Genomic DNA, 18690 nt, shown 5'->3' with positions numbered 1-18690 from the left:
TGGGTCTATAATTCTCTCATCTTATTTTTAAACTTTGGTTTGGGCCACAAGGACTCATAAATCTGCAATTTTTTCTTTTTTTTTTTAGACAGAGTTTCACTCTGTCGCCTAGGCTAGAGTGCAGTGGCGCAATCTCAGATCACTGCAACCTCCACCTCCCAGGTTCAAGCCATTCTCCTGCCTCAGTCGCCCGAGTATCTGGGATTACAGGCACCCGCTACCATGTCTGGCTAATTTTTGTTATTTTTTTGTAGAGACAGGGTTTCACCATGTTGGCCAGGCTGGTCTTGAACTCCTGACCTCAAGTAATCTGCCTGCCACAGCCTCCCAAAGTGCTAGGATGAAAAGTGTACACCACCGCGCCCGTCCAAATCTGCAATTTTTAAATTCAATCTCTAGGTTTTATGGCTCAAACTGTTTGAAAAAGATTCCTTAAATATATGTAAAATTTATGTGCTACACTAAATAATATACTAAATAAGGAGAAGGACTGTGTCCCCTTGTCGTACCCCTTTACGTACCTTCAGACCTCAGGGTACAACATGAAACATAATGGTCAAAGTCAGAGCTAAATAAAATCTTTATGCTCCTGCTACGATAGGTCCTATCACAGGAAGGCAAAACAGGATACAAAAGTCCCTAATGAAAAATAGATTACATTCTACTTGTGGAGAAAACAGTAAGAGATAAAGCAAAAGAGAATGGAAATGGCCCAGAAGTAATATAATACTACAGTATAGCTCTAATGATTCTGCCTAAATCCAAATCTCTACTTACTGGAGTTGCAGGCTGCGGAGGAAGCAGCGGTGCTGTTGGGGTAGGAACAGATGCTGCTGTGCTCTGCTGTGAGCGAGGCTGCTGCTGGGGCTGGTCAGCAGAAGGTGCAGCAGGAAGTGAAGGCTGCACTTGTTGGGGAAGTTGTGTTGTTGGTGGTGTAGGTGTCTGCCTTGGAGGGGGATGTAGAGCCTGGGACTGTGGCCCAGGTGGCATGGCAGGAGGTGTAGGAACAGGGGCTGGAATTGTTGTTGCTGGTGGCTGCTGAGCCCCTATGCTTGGGGGAGTATGGTGAGGGGTGGGGGTACGACTAGGTACAGGTGAGGGTGAATTCTGATGCAGAGCTGGTTGAGGAAGCTGGGGACAGTGAATGTGGCTCCCCTGAGACCCTGGAGGCATTATAGGAGAGTTCACCGGGCAGGAAGAACTAGACATTTGTGCCTGTTAAAATAAAAAACATAACAAGACAGCAATTCAGAACAGAATTAAGGAAATACTTACATAGGCATGATATATAAATTTAGGACACAAACTGATTAAACAAAGAGTAGCAATGTGTCTATTTCAAAATGTGTAAAATACCCTATTACTGGGGATGTATCTTTGGACAGCACCATCAAGATAGTACTTAACTAAAGAGACTTCAAACCATTCAGCAGAATGGCCTCAGCCACCGCAGAAAAATGGCAGAATTGAGTGCAGAGTGCTCTAGGGCCTGCCTATGCTCTCTTCAGCCAGATTTCCTTCTACATTGTGTTTAATTCTAAGATTTATTTTAAAGTGTTCACTAGTAAAAACAATTAAAACCATCCATTTAAATTATTTCCTACTTTGTAACAATTAACACCACTGCTATGTCACAGAATAATCTCTTCATGTTCAGAATACTCTAAGTCCAAAATTGCTATTTTTTTAAAAATCATCTGGTTTCACCCACTATTTGCTGCCTCTCTCTCCTATAAAAACCTACGTCAAGAGAAGTTTCAAGAATCAAAAATAAGTGAAAAATCCACTTATGAGACATACTTGAGACACTGGAGCTTGACCGCTGGACGGAGCCAAAGGGATATTTGTTACATTCATTCCCTGTGATGGGAACTGAGTCTGAGGAAGGAACTGGCCCTGGTTGGAAGGCTGTTGCATACGAGGCCCATAGCCCATAGGCTAAAAAAAAAAAAAAAAACACCACAAATCACCAAACTGCTTCATTATAGTTATTCTACTATAACTAAAAATCATCAAATGCTCCTAACGTCAGGCTTATTAAGTAGAGAAAAGCCAAAGACAGGAGTATAGGTGAAGAGGGCTGAAGAGGAGAAGGAAGAAAGTTGTAGAACAACTGACTCTTGTGCCAAGATAAAGAGAAAAAGCCTCACAGTTTACCTAGGCCTACTCCAAGAAATAGTAAGAGGATGGAACACACATTCTCTTGGTACACAAATATGCCTAGCACAAGGATAGCAGGTAATTTTCTTTGCATGCTCTGTTAAGTGAGGAGAGTTAATCACAATTTCATGAGGTCATGTCAGTGATGTAATAACACAAATTCTAAGACCCATAATATGTAAAAACAAGAAAATCTTACAAGTTGTAGCAGAATCTGGTAGCATTCATGGTCCACAAATGCTCTAGCACTGTTACATGTCATTTCCAAAATTACCCTACACAAATTCAGGCCTTAAAGAAAGAAATCTCGAGTACCAAAGGCCAAAAACTTCATAAGCTAAGACCATCTGTCTTATAGGTTAAAATGAAGGACAGAACTCCCTGTTGAAAATGGCAGATTAGTGAGAAGTAGTAATGCTCAGGAACCCCCAAAAGGGTCAAGAATCAGAGGCACCAGCTAACTCTAAAGGGCAGCAGGAGGGTTAGGGTCAAGGTAGAGAGATGGACTGGTTAAGAGTTCGCATAAGGAGCAGGAGAAGCCTAGTCTCTCTTCTCCGAGTTCAAGAACCAGGCAAACGCACCATCAACCTTGCAAGACAGTTCTCTGCCTGGAGAAGGGAAGACAGACATCAGGGAAGAGAAGTGACCGTGAAAATGCATGCAGGCCACTAAACACTGACACTCCAGGGACAAGGGACTGGCTGTTTTCGTTTTTTGGTCAGCTTTCTAGTAGAGTTAAATACAGAAGAATTACAGAAGAACTAGGAGTTATGGTCTGTTTAAATGACTGTGAGAATTTATAAAGGAGGAACAAACAGGATTTTCAAAATACCAGGTAAAGGCCAAAGAGATTACCAAAGACGTCAAACTAACCGGGTTGAGAGCTCCAGGTTGAGCCAACTGTCCATGGTGCTGCAGAGGAGGGGTTTGCCGGGGTACAATAGGGGGCTGGGCCATGCTCATCTGGCCAAATTGATTCAAACCTGTGAATATGCGCAAAATGTTAGATCTGAATGCCTTTGTGAAATTGAATAATAAAAGACAGAATTCTTATGTCTGACTCTGTATCATTTTTTTTTTTTGAGACGGAGTCTTGCTCTGTCGCCCAGGCTGGAGTGCAGTGGCGCAATCTCCGCTCACTGCAAGCTCTGCCACCTGGGTTCACACCATTCTCCTGCCTCAGCCTCCTGAGTAGCTGGGACTACAGGCGTCCGCCACCACACCCGGCTAATTTTTTGTATTTTTAGTAGAGATGGGGGTTTCACTGTGTTAGCCAGGATGGTCTCTATCTCCTGACCTTGTGATCTGCCCGCCTCAGCCTCCCAAAGTGCTGGGATTACAGGCGTGAGCCACCGCACCTGGCCCTGATTCTATCAGGACTAATAAACTGGCTTTCAACCTTCTAAGTATAAATAAATCTGTCTCATTCACAGTAGCAGTAAACAGACATTATCAACTAACAGGATCTCCAAACTGAATTTTACAAATTTTACAATCTGTTTTTTTTTTTTTTTGAGACAAAGTCTTGCTGTCACTCAGGCTGGGGTGCAGTGGCACGATCTCGCCTCACTGCAAACTCCGCCTCCTGGGTTCAAGTGATTCTCCAGCCTCAGCCTCCAGAGTAAATGGGATTACAGGCCCGTGCCACTACAACCGGCTAATTTTTTTGTATTTTTAGTAGAGACAGGGTTTCACCACATTGGCCAGGCTGGTCTCGTACTTTGACCTCAGGTGGTACACCAGCCTCGGCCTCCCAAAGTGCTGGGATTACAAGCGTGAGCCACCATGCCCAGCCTGCAGTTGTTTTTTAATGGATACTTGATCATTTAATGTCACCTGCCCTGTGATCTGCCAGCCAACCTGCTCTTCACCTGCTCTTCCTCTATGGGCAGGTAATCATGACACTTGCTGTTGGCATAAAGCGGGTGTTCAGATAGCAAGTATTATCTTGCAGTACACCGGGGATTCTTTTAAAATAAAAAAATTTTTTTCACTATTTACCAGATTGTGGAGTTATCCGAGGCATCATCTGGTTTGGCACACTGCCACGGATCATACTTGGGTCAGGTAGAGGGCCATCTAGAGTAAAAAAGAGAAATAAAGAAGTATCTTTGCACCATCTTCCCTTAACCAAACAAAAACTCACTGCACACACAAACCCCACAAAATATTTTTAATAATACCTTTGAAAATTGAGTATGAATCACAAAATAAAGCTCTGAACTAGACAGAAGCTTGAAGAAAATGTTATTTCTGGAATACAGAAAAATGCCTCCAAGTGGATTTGTTGGTATTCCTTTATGAGCCCGGGTGCTTTCAATGTTGATAGAAAAATAAGCTATTGAAGCCATTATAGGCCAGGCACAGTGGCTCACGCCTGTAATCCTGGCACTTTGGGAGGCTGAGGTGGGTGGATCACTTGAGGTCAGGAGTTCAAAACCAGCCTAGCCAACATGGCGAAACCCCATCTCTACTAAAAATACAAAAAAATTAGCCAGGCGTGGTGGCAGACACCTGTAATCCCAGCTACTCAGGAGGCTGAGGCAGGAGAATCGCATGAACCTGGAAGGCGGAGGTTGCAGTGAGCCAAGATCACACGACTGCACTCCAGCCTGGGCGATGGAGCAAGACTCTGTCTCAAAAAAAAAAAAAAAAAAAAAAAAATTGAGGCCATTATAGCATTTAATATGTTATTTAACAAAGTCTGAGTCTGGTTGACATGCAACAGAGTATCTCCATGGATAATAGCTATGAATCATGTCTAATGGTGGCCGAATTTGATCATGTAGCACAACGTTTTTATGCACACAAACTGTGAACATTGATTTTAAATAATATGCATATTATACCACACTACATATCATGTACCTCTTAAATACAAAACCAGAAATAATTCTTAAAAAAATAAAATATCCTGTAATCCCAGCACTTTGGGAGGCCGAGGCGGGTGGATCACGAGGTCAGGAGATCGAGACCATCCTAGATAGCACGGTGAAACCCCGTCTCTACTAAAAATACAAAAAAATAGCCGGGTGTGGTGGCAGGCGCCTGTAGTCCCAGCTACTCGGGAGGCTGAGGTAGGAGAATGGCGTGAACCCGGGGCGTGACCCCGGGAGGTGGAGCTTACAGTAAGCCGAGATCGCGCCACTGCACTCCAGCCTGGGCGACAGAGCGAGACTCCGTCTCAAAAAAAAACGAAAATATAAATACATAAATTCTAAGGTCTTTTTCCTGGATTATCTGCACATGCTCTAGCGTAGTACTTTCAACATAGTGCACAGAGAAAATATTTTTACAGCACCCTGGGAAAGGACAGATGTCTGTAGTGACCTGGCTCCACCCTGGCCATACCCTCCGTCAAGGGCTGTACATTCAAGCCTCAGGCATAGGAGAGGAAGACCTGCTGCTCTTCTAAGGAGATGTCCATCCCTTCAGACAAATTTCAACCTTTAGTAAATGAGCAAAACTGACAGAGGAAATGCTCAACATTTATTCATATAAACTTTTATCTGTAACTCTGCAAGCTTTATAAGAAGTATATGCATAATCCATGCTCATTACATAAAAATTAAAAATCAATAGAAAAATGAATCAGGATCCAACAAATGACCTTAAGATAAACCTTTTCTCTTCCTCCCCACACATATCTGTATTCATGCACACTATCTACAAAACAATGTTTTCACCTAAGATATGAGTAACTTTTTTTTCAAGTCAACAATATGGATAGGTGTTCCAAGCTAAATGGCAAGTGCCAAGCAGCTAATACCAAGTAAAACTGTTTTAAGTACCCAAAACAATAGAGAACGGTGAGGACTGAAGTGGAGAGAAAACACAGCTCTTCTAGAGTCAGCCATGAGTGCAGCTATAGACAGGTGTCACTGTAGGAGAAAGCGGGTCAAGTCTGCCAGACATGTCCTTTTTTTTTAAAGCAGCCAGAAATTCAGACTTTTTAAATGCAAAATCTTCTGATTTTTAAGTATTTGAGACTAATCAAATGAAAATGGTTTAAAAATAAAACCGCAATCCTACTGCCCACATTTGCCCCATATGATGCAGATACGAATGTATCTATTATTGCTCCATGAGGCAGCTCTTGTCATTTTAAGGAAACTTGATGAATTATTTAAAGGAACATCTTGATAGTATTTTTTAAGATAAATATTTAAAGGCTGGGCGCAGTGGGTCACACCTGTAATTTCAGCATTTTGGGAGGCCGAGGTGGGTGGATATCTTGAGCTCAGGAGTTCGAGACTAGTCTGGGCAACATACAGAAACCCTGTTTCTACTAAAAAATAAAAAAAAATTAGCCAGGCATGGTGGCGTGTGCCTGTGGTCCCAGCTACTTGGGGGGCTGAAGTGGGAGGATTGCTTGAGCTTGGGAGGCATGGAGGATGCAGTGAGCCGAGATCACACCACTGCACTCCAGGCTGGGCGAAACAGACCCCATCTCAAAAATGTATATATGTAAATATTTAGAGGTAAAGAAAATATACACAAACAAAAATGTCCATCTTTCACATTTCAATATATATGCCCTTAATGCAAACTATATGCATTAAGTCAAATAATCAAAAACCCTTTATCACACAATACAAGTATCCTGGAATTCCACTGCCCCCATCAAAAGCCCATGTTCAGAGGTTAGTATTTACTTCTTCCAGAACTTTTTCTAGGGCATATGCCACACTTAAAAAAACTCAGACTATAACATGCATACCTTCTGTCATCAGCTTTTCCTGAAACTTTGTATCTTTGCAAAAAATTAATAAGGAAAGAGTTACCTACCTTCAACTCCATTAACAACCGGGATTATTTTTTCAAGATGGTACACATTACATAAGTTTACTATGGGCATATTTTTAGGCCAATACACATAGTCCTGCCATTGCCACTCTCTGATTCTATAATAACTGTATTCTTTGTATTAAAACAAAAAAATCAAACGTGGCCAGGTGTGATGGCTCAAGCCTGTAGTCCCAGCACTTTGCAAGACCAAGGTACGCGGATCACTTGAGGCCGGGAGTTCGAGACTAGCCTGGCCAACATGGTGTGAAACCCTGTCTCTACTGAAAATACAAAACATTAGTTGGGTGTGGTGATGCATGCCTGTAATTCCAGCTGCTGGGGATGCTGAGGTACAAGAATCAACTGAATCTGGGAGGCAGAGGTTGCAGTGAGCTTAGATGGTGCCACTGCACTTCAGCCTGAGTGACAAAGAGAGACTGTTTCAAAAAAAACAAAAACAAAACCAACAACAAAAAAACAAATGTTAAAGAAACATGAAGATGAGAATGTTATGTTTTCTTCAACATTCTACGTAGTTCTTTCAATTTTGTTTTTTCAAAGTTTACAAACCTTATTTATTTATTTAAAGACAGGGTCTCACTCTGTTGCCCAGGCTTGAGTGCAGTGGCACAATCACAGCTCACTGCAGCCTCGACCTCCTGGGCTCAAGTGATGTTCCTGCCTCATCCTCCTGAGTAGCTGGGACTACAGGCACATACGTCCATGCCTGGCTAATTTTTGTATTTTTTATAGAGACAGAGTTTCACCATGTTGCCCAGGCTGGTTCTGAACTCCTAAGCTCAAGTGATCTGCAGCCTCAGCCTCCCAAAGAGCTGGGATTACAGGCGTGAGCCACCACCATGCCCGACCACTTTTATGCTGCTATTATTTTCTGTGTATCAGGTTAAGGTAAGAATCTCATTCTACAAAATGTCAGATTTAGTACGAGCTAAAGGTCAACATATACTTAAGGCTGATACTCAGTTCCACTACCACTTATTCCTGCTTACATCAGTACCATACTGTTTATACTGACATTAGAATACAATTTAATATCTCACAGACTTTAAACTTGGCTCAGAAGTTCACCCAGAACTTGAGTAAATTCTACCAAAACCAAGTATCTCAGGTATGTCCACTTGTTTTTTTTTTGAGACAGAGTCTCGCTCTGTTGCCCAGGCTGGAGTGCAGAGGCACAATCTCGGCTCACTGCAAGCTCCGCCTCCCGGGTTCACACTGTTCTCCTGCCTCAGCCTCTTGAGTAGCTGGGACTACAGGTGCCCGCCACCACGCCCGGCTAATTGTTTTGTATTTTTAGTAGAGATGGGGTTTCACTGTGTTAGCCAGGATGGTCTCCATCTCCTGACGTCATGATCTACCCGCCTCGGCCTCCCAAAGTGCTGGGAGTACAGGCATGAACCACCGCACCCAGCCTGTCTACTTTTTTTAATCTTTAGTTACTACTCAAGTCCAAATCATGTACTGAAGCAGTCTCAACTCTAATCTTGACTTTTTCATTCCTGGAAATTTGTTCTAACTACTCAAAAAATCTGTGTTTTTCCTTACTATTGGGCAGCCTCCATGTATACTATTTCCTCAGCAATGTTGCTCCTCCCAACTTTTTACACATTACAAAACAGTACCTGGCACACTTCAGTTAGCAAATGAGGCTGCTAAAGGCCAGTGGTAACCAATGGTTCTCTACTTTACTACTTCAATGAATGAAAGAGATGAACTTCTCAGCCCACCTATAATCTACTGATTGTATGAGGTTTACTGCCTGCTGGCTCAGTTGGCACTTCTTAGAGGTCATTAGCATTTCCTAACTCAGTAAATGCAGGTTTTTCCTATCACAGCCTTGCTCACAGCACTTACAGCCTGTGCCATTCCTGAAAATGGTGTACCTGCTCCATATTTCACTACTTTGATCCTACCAATAAGTCAACGATTGAGTAAGACTATCATAGTCTTGGCTATCTGGTTAATTCATCAGGTCAACAATGATGCTATAATCAGAAACTGAAGCTGTCAAAATGTAATTTTAAATGATGCTTCTAGGCAGGGAGTGGTGGCTCATGCCTGTAATCCTAGTACTTTGGGATGCCAAGGTGGGCGGATCATTTGAGGCCAGGAGTTTGAGATCAGCTAGGCCAACATGGCAAAACCCTGTCTCTACGAAAAATACAAAAATTAGACAGGCGTGGTGGCATGTGCCTGTAATCCCAGCTACTCGGAAGGCTGAGGTGGGAGAATTGCTTGAACCTGGGAGGCGGAGGCTGCAGTGATCCAACATCATGCCACCGTACTCCAGCCTGGGTGACGGAGTGAGACTCTGCCTCAAAAAAAAAGAAAAAGAAAAAAAAAAAAAAAAAAAGAGTTCCTAGACTTAGCATATTTTATGTCAAGTAGAAAGTGTGACAGTGTAATATGATATTATGTGTGTTACAGGGCTCCTGAACCTGGTCAGCCTACAAACATTTACTGGCTACTTACCACACAAGCCAGTCTCAGAGAAATCTGTGAACATCTGTATGTAGGCTATTGCTTTCTAGATGTCACTATTAGAGAAGTTTACACCTTGGGCTCTAAAAACAATTCCAGATTATCAAGGTATGTTAAGTACCATGCCCAGACATCTTAAATATACTTGTTCTGCTTCTGTTTTTACTAGTAGATGAGTTATTTTCTTTGCAAAGGCAAATGGTTATTTAAAAAACTCTAGAATAGTTACACAAGCTTACAGAAATTAATGACTTTAGATAGAAACTATTTTATTATCAATTTCTCTCAAACAGAAATATAACAAAAAACACTTACTAGAAGTCATTCCTGGTTGCGGCTGTCCCATGTTAGGCCCTGGATTCATGGAAACTGGAACCATGCCTGCAGCATTTGGTAGCATGTTCTGCTTCTGTAGTCTGGTCCTTCGTTTTTCTTCTAGTTCTTTCTGGATCTTATAGATTTTCTCAGCTAGAAGGTGGTAGTATTCCGCCTTTTGAATTGTTGAAGTAAAATAAGGGAGATGAGGAAAAAAGGAACTACCACCAGGTAACAGAAAAAATAAACTGAGAATAGATATTAGTTTCATTTTATATGCTGCATTAAGAACTGGTGCCAATTTAGAAAGGAAAGTTCAACTTATGTAGAGAATCTGAACTACCGTGAACAAAAGTAAGTCGCTACTTCATTATATTCTAGTGAAAAGAGAACACAGCTGGTAACAGCTCAGCACCACCCCACTCCTGTTTTTGAGAGAGACAAGGTCTCCCTCTGTCACCAGCAGCGCAATCCCGAATCACTGCAGCTTGACTTCCAAGGCTCTGGTGATTCCCCCACCTCAGCCTTTTGAGCAGCTGGGACAACAGGCGCGTGCCACCATGCTTGGCTAATTTTTTGTAGAGATGGGGTTTTGCTATGTTGCCCGGGCTGGTCTCCAACTCCTAGGCTCAAGTGATCCGCCCACCTCAGACTTTCAAACTGCTGGGATTACAGGCACCGAGCCACTGCACTCGGCCAGCTCAGCCACTTTTTAGGTTGACAGGACAACCAGATAAAGTGCCACATGAGTGCACTGTATTAGGAGGAAAAACATAAGATTCTTGACATACACTTAAGAAACTGCTTTGGTATCCTAACTATGCTTGGGGACAATAAGACGGGATAGCTACAGCGTGTCCCCCGTCTGAAGCACATGTACTACTTGTACATGCTAAAGAGGAATAAAATAACCACAACAGGCTCAATCTTGGCTATTAATAGAAAAAAACCAGACACTCACTCGATTGTTTGCAGATTCATACATGTCCCCTTCAACTTTCCGAGCATATGCAACTAGGTTTTCCATCCGTCTGTCTTTTAAAGCAGCAGGATCCGGCGTAGGAAATATGGCTTGGACGCTGGAAAAAGAAAATCCTACCACTGTAATATCATGTCAGCATTTAATTAGTATTTTTCTGATTTTTATACACTGAACACATAGAGGAAAAGAAAAAATAATGGCAAGGTGATATATATTACTTACTGAAATGAAATTATCTTTTTGTGATTAACAAAAGAATTTTTGTCTATATTTCCGTTCACAATATAAGAAATGACTCTATAAAAAATACTCTTTGGTCCCTGTTACTCTAGACGTAAAGCAAAATATTACTTTGGGCTACATACTAAAGACAGTGAGGAAAACAGGCCTTGTCATAGTATCACGTAGCCTTCAGAGTTCCATCTGCTCTTCTAAATTTATTATTTAGCTTACTGAAATAAAATTCAGTAACCACTCTAAAATGTTAAAACATCAAAAACTTGAACTGTTCTGACAAAGGCTTATAAAAAACAAACAAAAAACCAAAAACCTGAAGTGGACAGACCAGAAATGCGTAATGATTCTGTTAGATTCAGTTTTTCACTTTCATGCAATTCCCTAACAAAATGTTTTGCACTAGTATCTCTTATGACTGACAAATGTGATCTTTAGGCACTAATTTTATTTGGACATCCCATACTCAGTTGCATAGGACTTGAAGGAACCAGATCAAGAAGATATAAATGGAAGTCCAGAAGATACCAAGTTGGTAGAAAACTCGAGCATATATAATAAACTTTTAACGTAAAGTCAAATGATCAACCCCAAATAATCATCTCTGTCCGTTAAATAAAAGTTCCTGAATAGTCTGTCACAAAATAAGAGATTGGTTATTCTTTATTAAAGGAATAATTTCATTAAACTTGTGAAGTTCTTTCCTTGTCAAATTCCGTTACTTAGTGCTACCATTGAAGAATTCCTGGCTGGACACAGTGGCTCAACGCCTGTAATCCCAGCCCTTTGGGAGGCCAAGGCAGGTGGATCACCTGAGGTCAGGAGTTCGAGACCAGCCTGGCCAACACGGCAAAACCCCATCTCTACTAAAAATACAACTATCAGCCAGGTGTGGTGGCAAACACCTGTAACCCCAGCTACTCGGGAAGATGAGACAGGAGAAACGCTTGAACCCAGGAGACGGGAGGTTGCAGTAGCCAGCCGAGATCACGACACTGCACTCCAGCCTGGGCGACAGAGAAAGACTCAGTCTCAAAAACAAAAACAAACAAACAAAAAATCCTAAATGATTAGCAAGCATGGGTTCGTGGGAGAAAAAAAAATTCCTAAATGAAACGTATATAATTGGTAGTTTGACGTAACATAAAAATAAGACAAAATGATAAATAGTTCCTCAGTCAATTAAAAAATATGGATACACTAAAGACGACCCTCCTATTAACTGAAAGTGAAATGAAAAGACTTCTCCAAGAAAAAATACCGCGTGGTGTTTGAACGGTAAATTCTGTAATTGGCAAGGTCCAAGCTCTACCTTTTTATGATGCTGAGCACATTTCATTACCTTGCTCTATATGCCTCCCCCTCCTTCATCTGACAAAAACTCTTTAGATTAAGATGGAGTTCGTAAGGGGAGAGTGCCTGAAATATATCAACTTCTCAAAAATAAACTGCCATGTGCACATCTGGAGGACGAGAAGACCAGAGAGTCCACCCTACCAGATTTTTACATAATAAAAGCTCTACCAGGACAGGCGTGGTGGCTCCCACCTGTAATCCTAGCACTTTGGGAAGCTGAGGCAGGCGGATCACTTGATGTCAGGAATTTGAAGTCAGCGTGACCAACACAGTGAAACCCCGTCTCTACTAAAAATACAAAAATTAGCCAGGTGAGGTGGCACGTGCCTGTAGTCCCAGCTACCTGGGCGGCTGAGACAGGAGAATTACTGGCACCTGGGAGGCGAAGTCTGCAGTGAGCCAAGATCGTGCCACTGCACTCCAGCCTGGGGAACAGAGTGAGACTCCATCTCAAACAAACGAAAAAACAAACAAAAAAACCCTGCTCTACCAGGAGTAACAGAAAAGGATGTTATCAATGCAATATTTTAATGAGCTGAGGCCTAGTTTTTCTTAAATATATAAGTTTTGCAAAGGCAATAGCTAAAAACAATGTTTAATATATTATTTACTGTCACTAGACAGAATAGTTCACATACTATTAAAGCTGAAAGACTACCATAGATGATGGTGGGAAAGGTTGAGAAGGAAAAAAGCAGCAGCAGCAAGAAATCCACAAGAGTAGAAGTATCAACATCAACGTCCATGCTACAGAAAAATTGCTAATATTCCTTTAGTAATTAAATGCCCAGGAGATTGAAAGCATGTTGACGTAACATCTCTTTACGAATGAGACATGTCCACAATCTTACTTACAGTTTGTGAACAAGATGATTTCGAAGATCCTGAGTAATATCTTCGTGCCACTGTTTCCGAATTCCAGTAGTGGATGGTTGAGCTGCTGTTGGCATAGGACCCAGGGAGGGCACACTGGCATTTTCACTCATCATTGGGCTTCAAAAAGGGGTCACCAAATAGTTTTAGTGAAGAAAGGTAGGAGAAGACCTCATTTAATTCAAGCTGACACTGATTATTGTAATGGAATCAATATGCTATGTCACTTCTATTCGCATTAAGGAGCTAGGCAGGGAGAAGTGTGTGACTAGACTGATTTTAAACTGTGCATGTTCATACCTGTGTGAGGGTAAGTTGTATTTCTTTGGAGGGCAGGATGACGTCCTAACACAAGATATCATAAGACTTCATTTTCTGGGTTTTGTCTGTAATGCCTTTTTTTTTTTTTTTTTTTGAGACAAAGTCTTGCTCTGTTGCCCAGGCTGGACTGTAGTGGTGCAATCCCAGATCACTGCAATCTCTGCCTTCTGGGTTCAAGCGATTCTCCTGCCTCAGCCTCTTGAGTTGGTGGGATTACAGGCACCCGCCACCACGTCCGGCTAATTTTGTATTTTAGTAGAGATGGGGTTTCATCATGTTGGCTAGGCTGGTCTCAAACTCCTGACCTCAAGTGATCCACCCACCTGGGCCTCCCAAAGTGCTGAGATTACAGGCGTGAGCCACTGCGCCCAGCCATTTTTTTTTCCTTCTTGAGATGGCGTGTCGCTCTGTCACCCAGGCTGGAGTGCAGTGGCATGATCTCAGCTCACTGCAACCTCTGCCTCCGGGGTTCAAGCGATTCTCCTGCCTCAGCCTTCTGAGTAGCTGGGATTACAGGTGGGTGCCACCATGCCCGGCTAATTTTCTTATTTCTAGCAGAGACAGGATTTCGCCACGTTGCCCAGGCTGGTCTTGAGCTTCTAAGATCGAGCAATCTGCCTGCCTCGGCCTCCCAAAGCGCTGGGATTACAGGGGAGCTGCCATGCTCGGCCCATACTTAGTTTTCTAAGGCTTGTGTTATCAGACTAAGCTGTCATTTTAACACAGCTCACCTCAGAGAATGCTTTGGATGATGGACTACCTCTCTTTTTAAAATAATAATTTTTATCTTTTGAGACACAGTCTCGCTGTCACCCAGACTGGGGTGCAGTGGTGTAATCACGGCTCACCAGAGCCTCGACCTCCCAGCCTCAAGTGCTCCTCCCACCTCAGCCTCATCAGTAGCTGGGACTACAGGTGCACGCCACCATGCCCCGTTAACTTTTTTGTATTTTCTTGTAGAGAAGACGTCTTGACATATTGCCCAGGCTGGTGGACTAATTCTTAACATCAGGATAAGGCTATTATGGAGCTGTAACCTTGCAACATCCTACTGTATTAGGGAAGGTGTAGGCTACACTAGAAAATCAATACAATTTCGATTAAGGCTGTAGAAAGAAGAAAGAATGGGCTAGGCGTGGTGGCTCACGTCTGCAATCCCAGCACTTCGGGAGACTGAGGCAGACGGATCGCGAGGTCAGGAGTTCAAGACCAGCCTGGCCAACACAGTGAAACCCTGTCTCTACCAAAAGTACAAAAATTAGCTGGGCATGGTGGTGTGTTCCTGTAATCCCAGCTACTCAGGAGGCTGAGGCAGGAGAATTGCTTTAACCGGAACCAGGAGGCAGAGGTTGCAGTGAGCTGAGATCGCGCCACTGCACTCTAGCCTGGGCTACAGAGCGAAAAAAGAAAGAATGGACTCAAACATCTATCTGTATTCAAAGACATCCTCAAACCGAGGAAACTAAGTTCAAAAGTCAAACAATGAATTGTTAACCAGCAGTATTTGTAATGTGACCCAGGGTATAAATCACGTTAAGACTTACTTTTGAGAATTTATGGCTGAATGCAACATTGAGTCAGAAAGAAGACTCGGCGTTTGAACTCCTACACCTCCATTTACTCCCATAGGACTAGCACCTAAGTCAAAATGAAATAACAGGAGACAGAAATAAATACAACAGCCACCATACAATAAATACTATAAAGTTAAGAAACAAATGACAAATCAGAAAAAAAATTTGCAGCATATACAATAAATAATTGACAATATAACTGGCAACACATATGTAAAGGCTGATTTGAAGCACCCTTACAAACAGGTAAGAAAAAGATGAAGCACCCAACAGTAAATCAAAGAAAACAAAACATAACTTAAAAAAAAAAAAAAAAAAGCAAATGTGACCAGGCGCAGAGGCTCACGCCTGTAATCTCAGCACTTCGGGAGACCAAGGCAGGCAGATCATGAGGTCAGGAGTTCGAGATCAGCCTGGCCAACATGGTGAAACCCCCTATCTACTAAAAATACAAAAAATTAGCCGGGCGTGGTGACAGGCGCCTGTAATCCCAGCTACTCGGCAGGTTGAGGCAGGAGAATCACTTGAACCCGGGAGGTGGAGGTTGCAGTGAGCCAAGACTGCACCACTGCACTCTAGCCTGGGCAACAGAGCGAGAATCTGTCTCAAAAAAAAAAAAAAAAAAAAAAAAGGCAAATGTGCACAACAGCACTTATGGTTAAACTTAAAACATATTTTCATGTATGAAATTCTCAAAACTTTGAGAAGTTGATTTTCTAAATCCAAGTGTTGAGAATGATGTGTGGAAATACACATTTTCAACTAAAATGCACAGATGTATGAACTGATAATCTCTTGAATCTCTTGGAAGAGCTATTTGGCAAGTGCTAACATATATTCTTGGAATTTCCACTTTTGATGGCTTACAGTTATATATGTCTAGAAGGAGCAAAGAATCCTCAATGCAAAATTGTTAGAGAATTGAGCTATACATGCAAATGCTTCCATAAGCAACAAAAATTTATGTAAGGAGATAGGAGCCTAAGAACAGTGATCCTTAGAGAGAGGGACACAAAGCAGTGTTCGGGGGAAAGAAGAACAGTTTTTATCGAATATTCCAACACTCCTTCAAAATGGCTTAAATAGCTCTAATGTGCATACATTACTTCTTCAATTAACACCTTCAATGAATATCCTATTTCTTTCTTTTTTCTTTTTTGAGACGGAGTCTCTCTCTGTCGCCCAGGCTGGAATGCAGTGATGCAATCTCAGCTCACTGCAAGCTCCGCCTCCCAGGTTCACACCATTCTCCTGCCTCGGCCTCCCGAGTAGCTGGGACTACAGGCGCCCACCACCATGCCCGGCTAAGTTTTTTTTGTATTTTTAGTAGAGATGGGGTTCAACACGTTAGCCAGGTGAGTCTCGATCTCTTGACCTCGTGATCCGCCCGCCTCGGCCTCCCAAAGTAGAGGCCGGGCGTGGTGGCTCACGCTTGTAATCCCAGCACGTTGGGAGGCTGAGGCGGGCGGATCACAAGGTCAAGTGATCGAGACCATCCTAGCCAACGTGGTGAAACCCAATCTCTACTAAAAATACAAAAATTAGCTGGGCATGGCAGCGCACTCCTGTAGTCCCAGCTACTTGGGAGGCTGAGGTAGGAGAATCACTTGAACCCCAGAGGCAGAGGTTGCAGTGAGCAGAGATCATGCCACTGCACTCCAGTGTGGCGACAGAGCGAGATTCTGTCTCAAAAAAAAAATAGAGATGGGGGTTCTCACTATATTGCCCAGGCTGGTCTCAAACTCCTATGCTCCAGTGTTGGCCTCCCAGTGTGTTGGGATTATAGGCATAAGCCATCCATGCCTGGCTGCATATTCTACTGCTTTAAACACTAATAACATCTTAAGTGACTGGAGAGATAAAACAACAAACAAACAAACAAGAAAGAAAAACTAAAAACATTCAAACCCATGTTGTTCAATGTAAAAAAAACCAAAATAAAACAAACACTAAAAACAACCAAAGCAACACTCACATCAAACCAAATTTTCATGTGGTTAAAAGACTTTTGATACACAGTTCTATTAATACACCCCTCAAGTTATTTTTAAAAACAAAACTTCCCACTAAAATGAAAATAACTGGCTCAATTTATAAACAATTTTTAATGAAGAGAAATGCTGTTGCCTTCCTTCACCATGCTCCGTAAAAGCTTAGGCTAAACTTTCCTTCATTGTTTTGTTTTTGAGACAAGGTCTCACTCTGTCACCCAGGCTAAAGTGCAGGTGCACAATGATAACAGCATCCTGAAACGCCTGGGTTCAAGCAATCCTCCCACTTTGGCCTCCCAGTGATGGAATTACACGCACGAATCACTGTGCCCGGGCAGAATTTTCCTTCTAATATTATCAGGCTAGCTCTCTGAAATTTAGCTGTTAGAACTGTCTTTTTCAAATAGAGTTGTGATGTCATTAATCGTGTATGTGTTACTGTAAAAATCTTGTGTGAAAATTACATTTGTAGATAAATTATACTTAACAAAACTTGTTTAGTGCAATGAAATAAAAAACTGATTACACTGTACATGAATTTGCTTATCTTAGTGCATTCTGATGGTTCATGACAACACAGCTACACATTCTCTCCAAGGTCTCCAGGTCTATTCTAGAGATTTTTGTTCACTAAGAAATTATTACTACAAAGGTACTATTAACTGAAGAAATAAAAACAAAGGGAACTTGAGTAATCTTAAATCTAATTCTAAATAAAAAGACACGAAGAAATGGGGGGCAAAAATCCCCCAAAATTATCATTCAAATAATTGTGCATATATATAAAAGTACATAGGCAAGATAATATAATGAGAGGAAAAGAGCTATAATAGGAACTATAAACATAACTTTGAAAAATAAAAGGGAACTACCCAGTTACAATAATGAAAATCCAGGCTAGGGGAAGACAACAACCTACTAAAACTTAAGGAAAAAGGTAAGTGCATTCTGCGTAACACGGAATGGGAGATAAAAAAGCAATGCTGGCTGGGCGTCCTGTAATCCCAGCACTTTGGGAGGCCGAGGTGGGCGGATCACGAAGTCAGCAGTTCAAGACCAGCCTGGCCAATGTGGTGAAACCCTGTCTCTACTAAAAGAAAACACAAAAAGGTGGTGGTGTGCGCCTAGTCCCAGCTACTCTTGGAGGCTGAGGCAGGAGCATCGCTTGAACCCAGGAGGCGGAGGTTGCAGTGAGCCGAGATGGCGCCACTACACTCCAGCCTGGGTGACAGAGTGAGATGTTGTCTCAGAAAAAGAAAGAAAGAAAGAAAGAAAAAAGCAATGCTAATTCCAAGACAGAAGATATAAAACAAGAGGGGAAAATATGCTAGTGTCCAGGTCCAACTTTCCATTACCGCTGTACATGTTATTTTCAATACAGAAGAGGTAAAAGGAAGCCTGAAAAGGCAAGATTGCTCCTCATCCCTTTTCCTAGTCCTGCTTAAAAACTCGTCACTCAATAATTATTTAACTAGTTAGTACTGGTTGTCATGGAAGTAACGAAAAACACAAACTGCTTTGGGAGGTCGAGGCAGGCGATCACTTGAGCTCAGGAGTTCAAGACCAGCCTGGGCCACATGGCGAAACCCTGTCT

At 42.2% G+C, this 18690-nt stretch overlaps 1 protein-coding gene across 4 annotated transcripts in view; it reads right to left on the bottom strand.

Moving 5' to 3' along the window:
* The window catches only part of EP300 (E1A binding protein p300), a 90518-nt gene that overhangs the window by 28703 nt on the left and 43125 nt on the right, over window positions 1–18690 (bottom strand). For 2 of the 4 annotated variants that reach the window (XM_008967381.5, XM_003814620.6), the window contains exons 7-14: window positions 15076–15169; window positions 13193–13330; window positions 10727–10844; window positions 9766–9940; window positions 4162–4239; window positions 3034–3143; window positions 1801–1938; window positions 778–1215 (exon numbers count right to left, since the gene is read on the bottom strand). In XM_008967381.5, the coding sequence (XP_008965629.1) occupies window positions 778–1215; window positions 1801–1938; window positions 3034–3143; window positions 4162–4239; window positions 9766–9940; window positions 10727–10844; window positions 13193–13330; window positions 15076–15169 (1289 nt within the window). The remainder of the gene's footprint in view (window positions 1–777; window positions 1216–1800; window positions 1939–3033; window positions 3144–4161; window positions 4240–9765; window positions 9941–10726; window positions 10845–13192; window positions 13331–15075; window positions 15170–18690) is intronic. The other 2 variants (XM_008967382.5, XM_034948987.3) reach the window with 1 other exon arrangement.

The sequence above is a fragment of the Pan paniscus genome, chromosome 23 (genome assembly GCF_029289425.2).
Source record: "Pan paniscus chromosome 23, NHGRI_mPanPan1-v2.0_pri, whole genome shotgun sequence".
In the NCBI taxonomy this organism is placed as follows: domain Eukaryota; kingdom Metazoa; phylum Chordata; class Mammalia; order Primates; family Hominidae; genus Pan; species Pan paniscus.
Note: the sequence above shows the minus strand (reverse complement) of the source record. Positions and strands in the feature narration are given on the sequence as shown.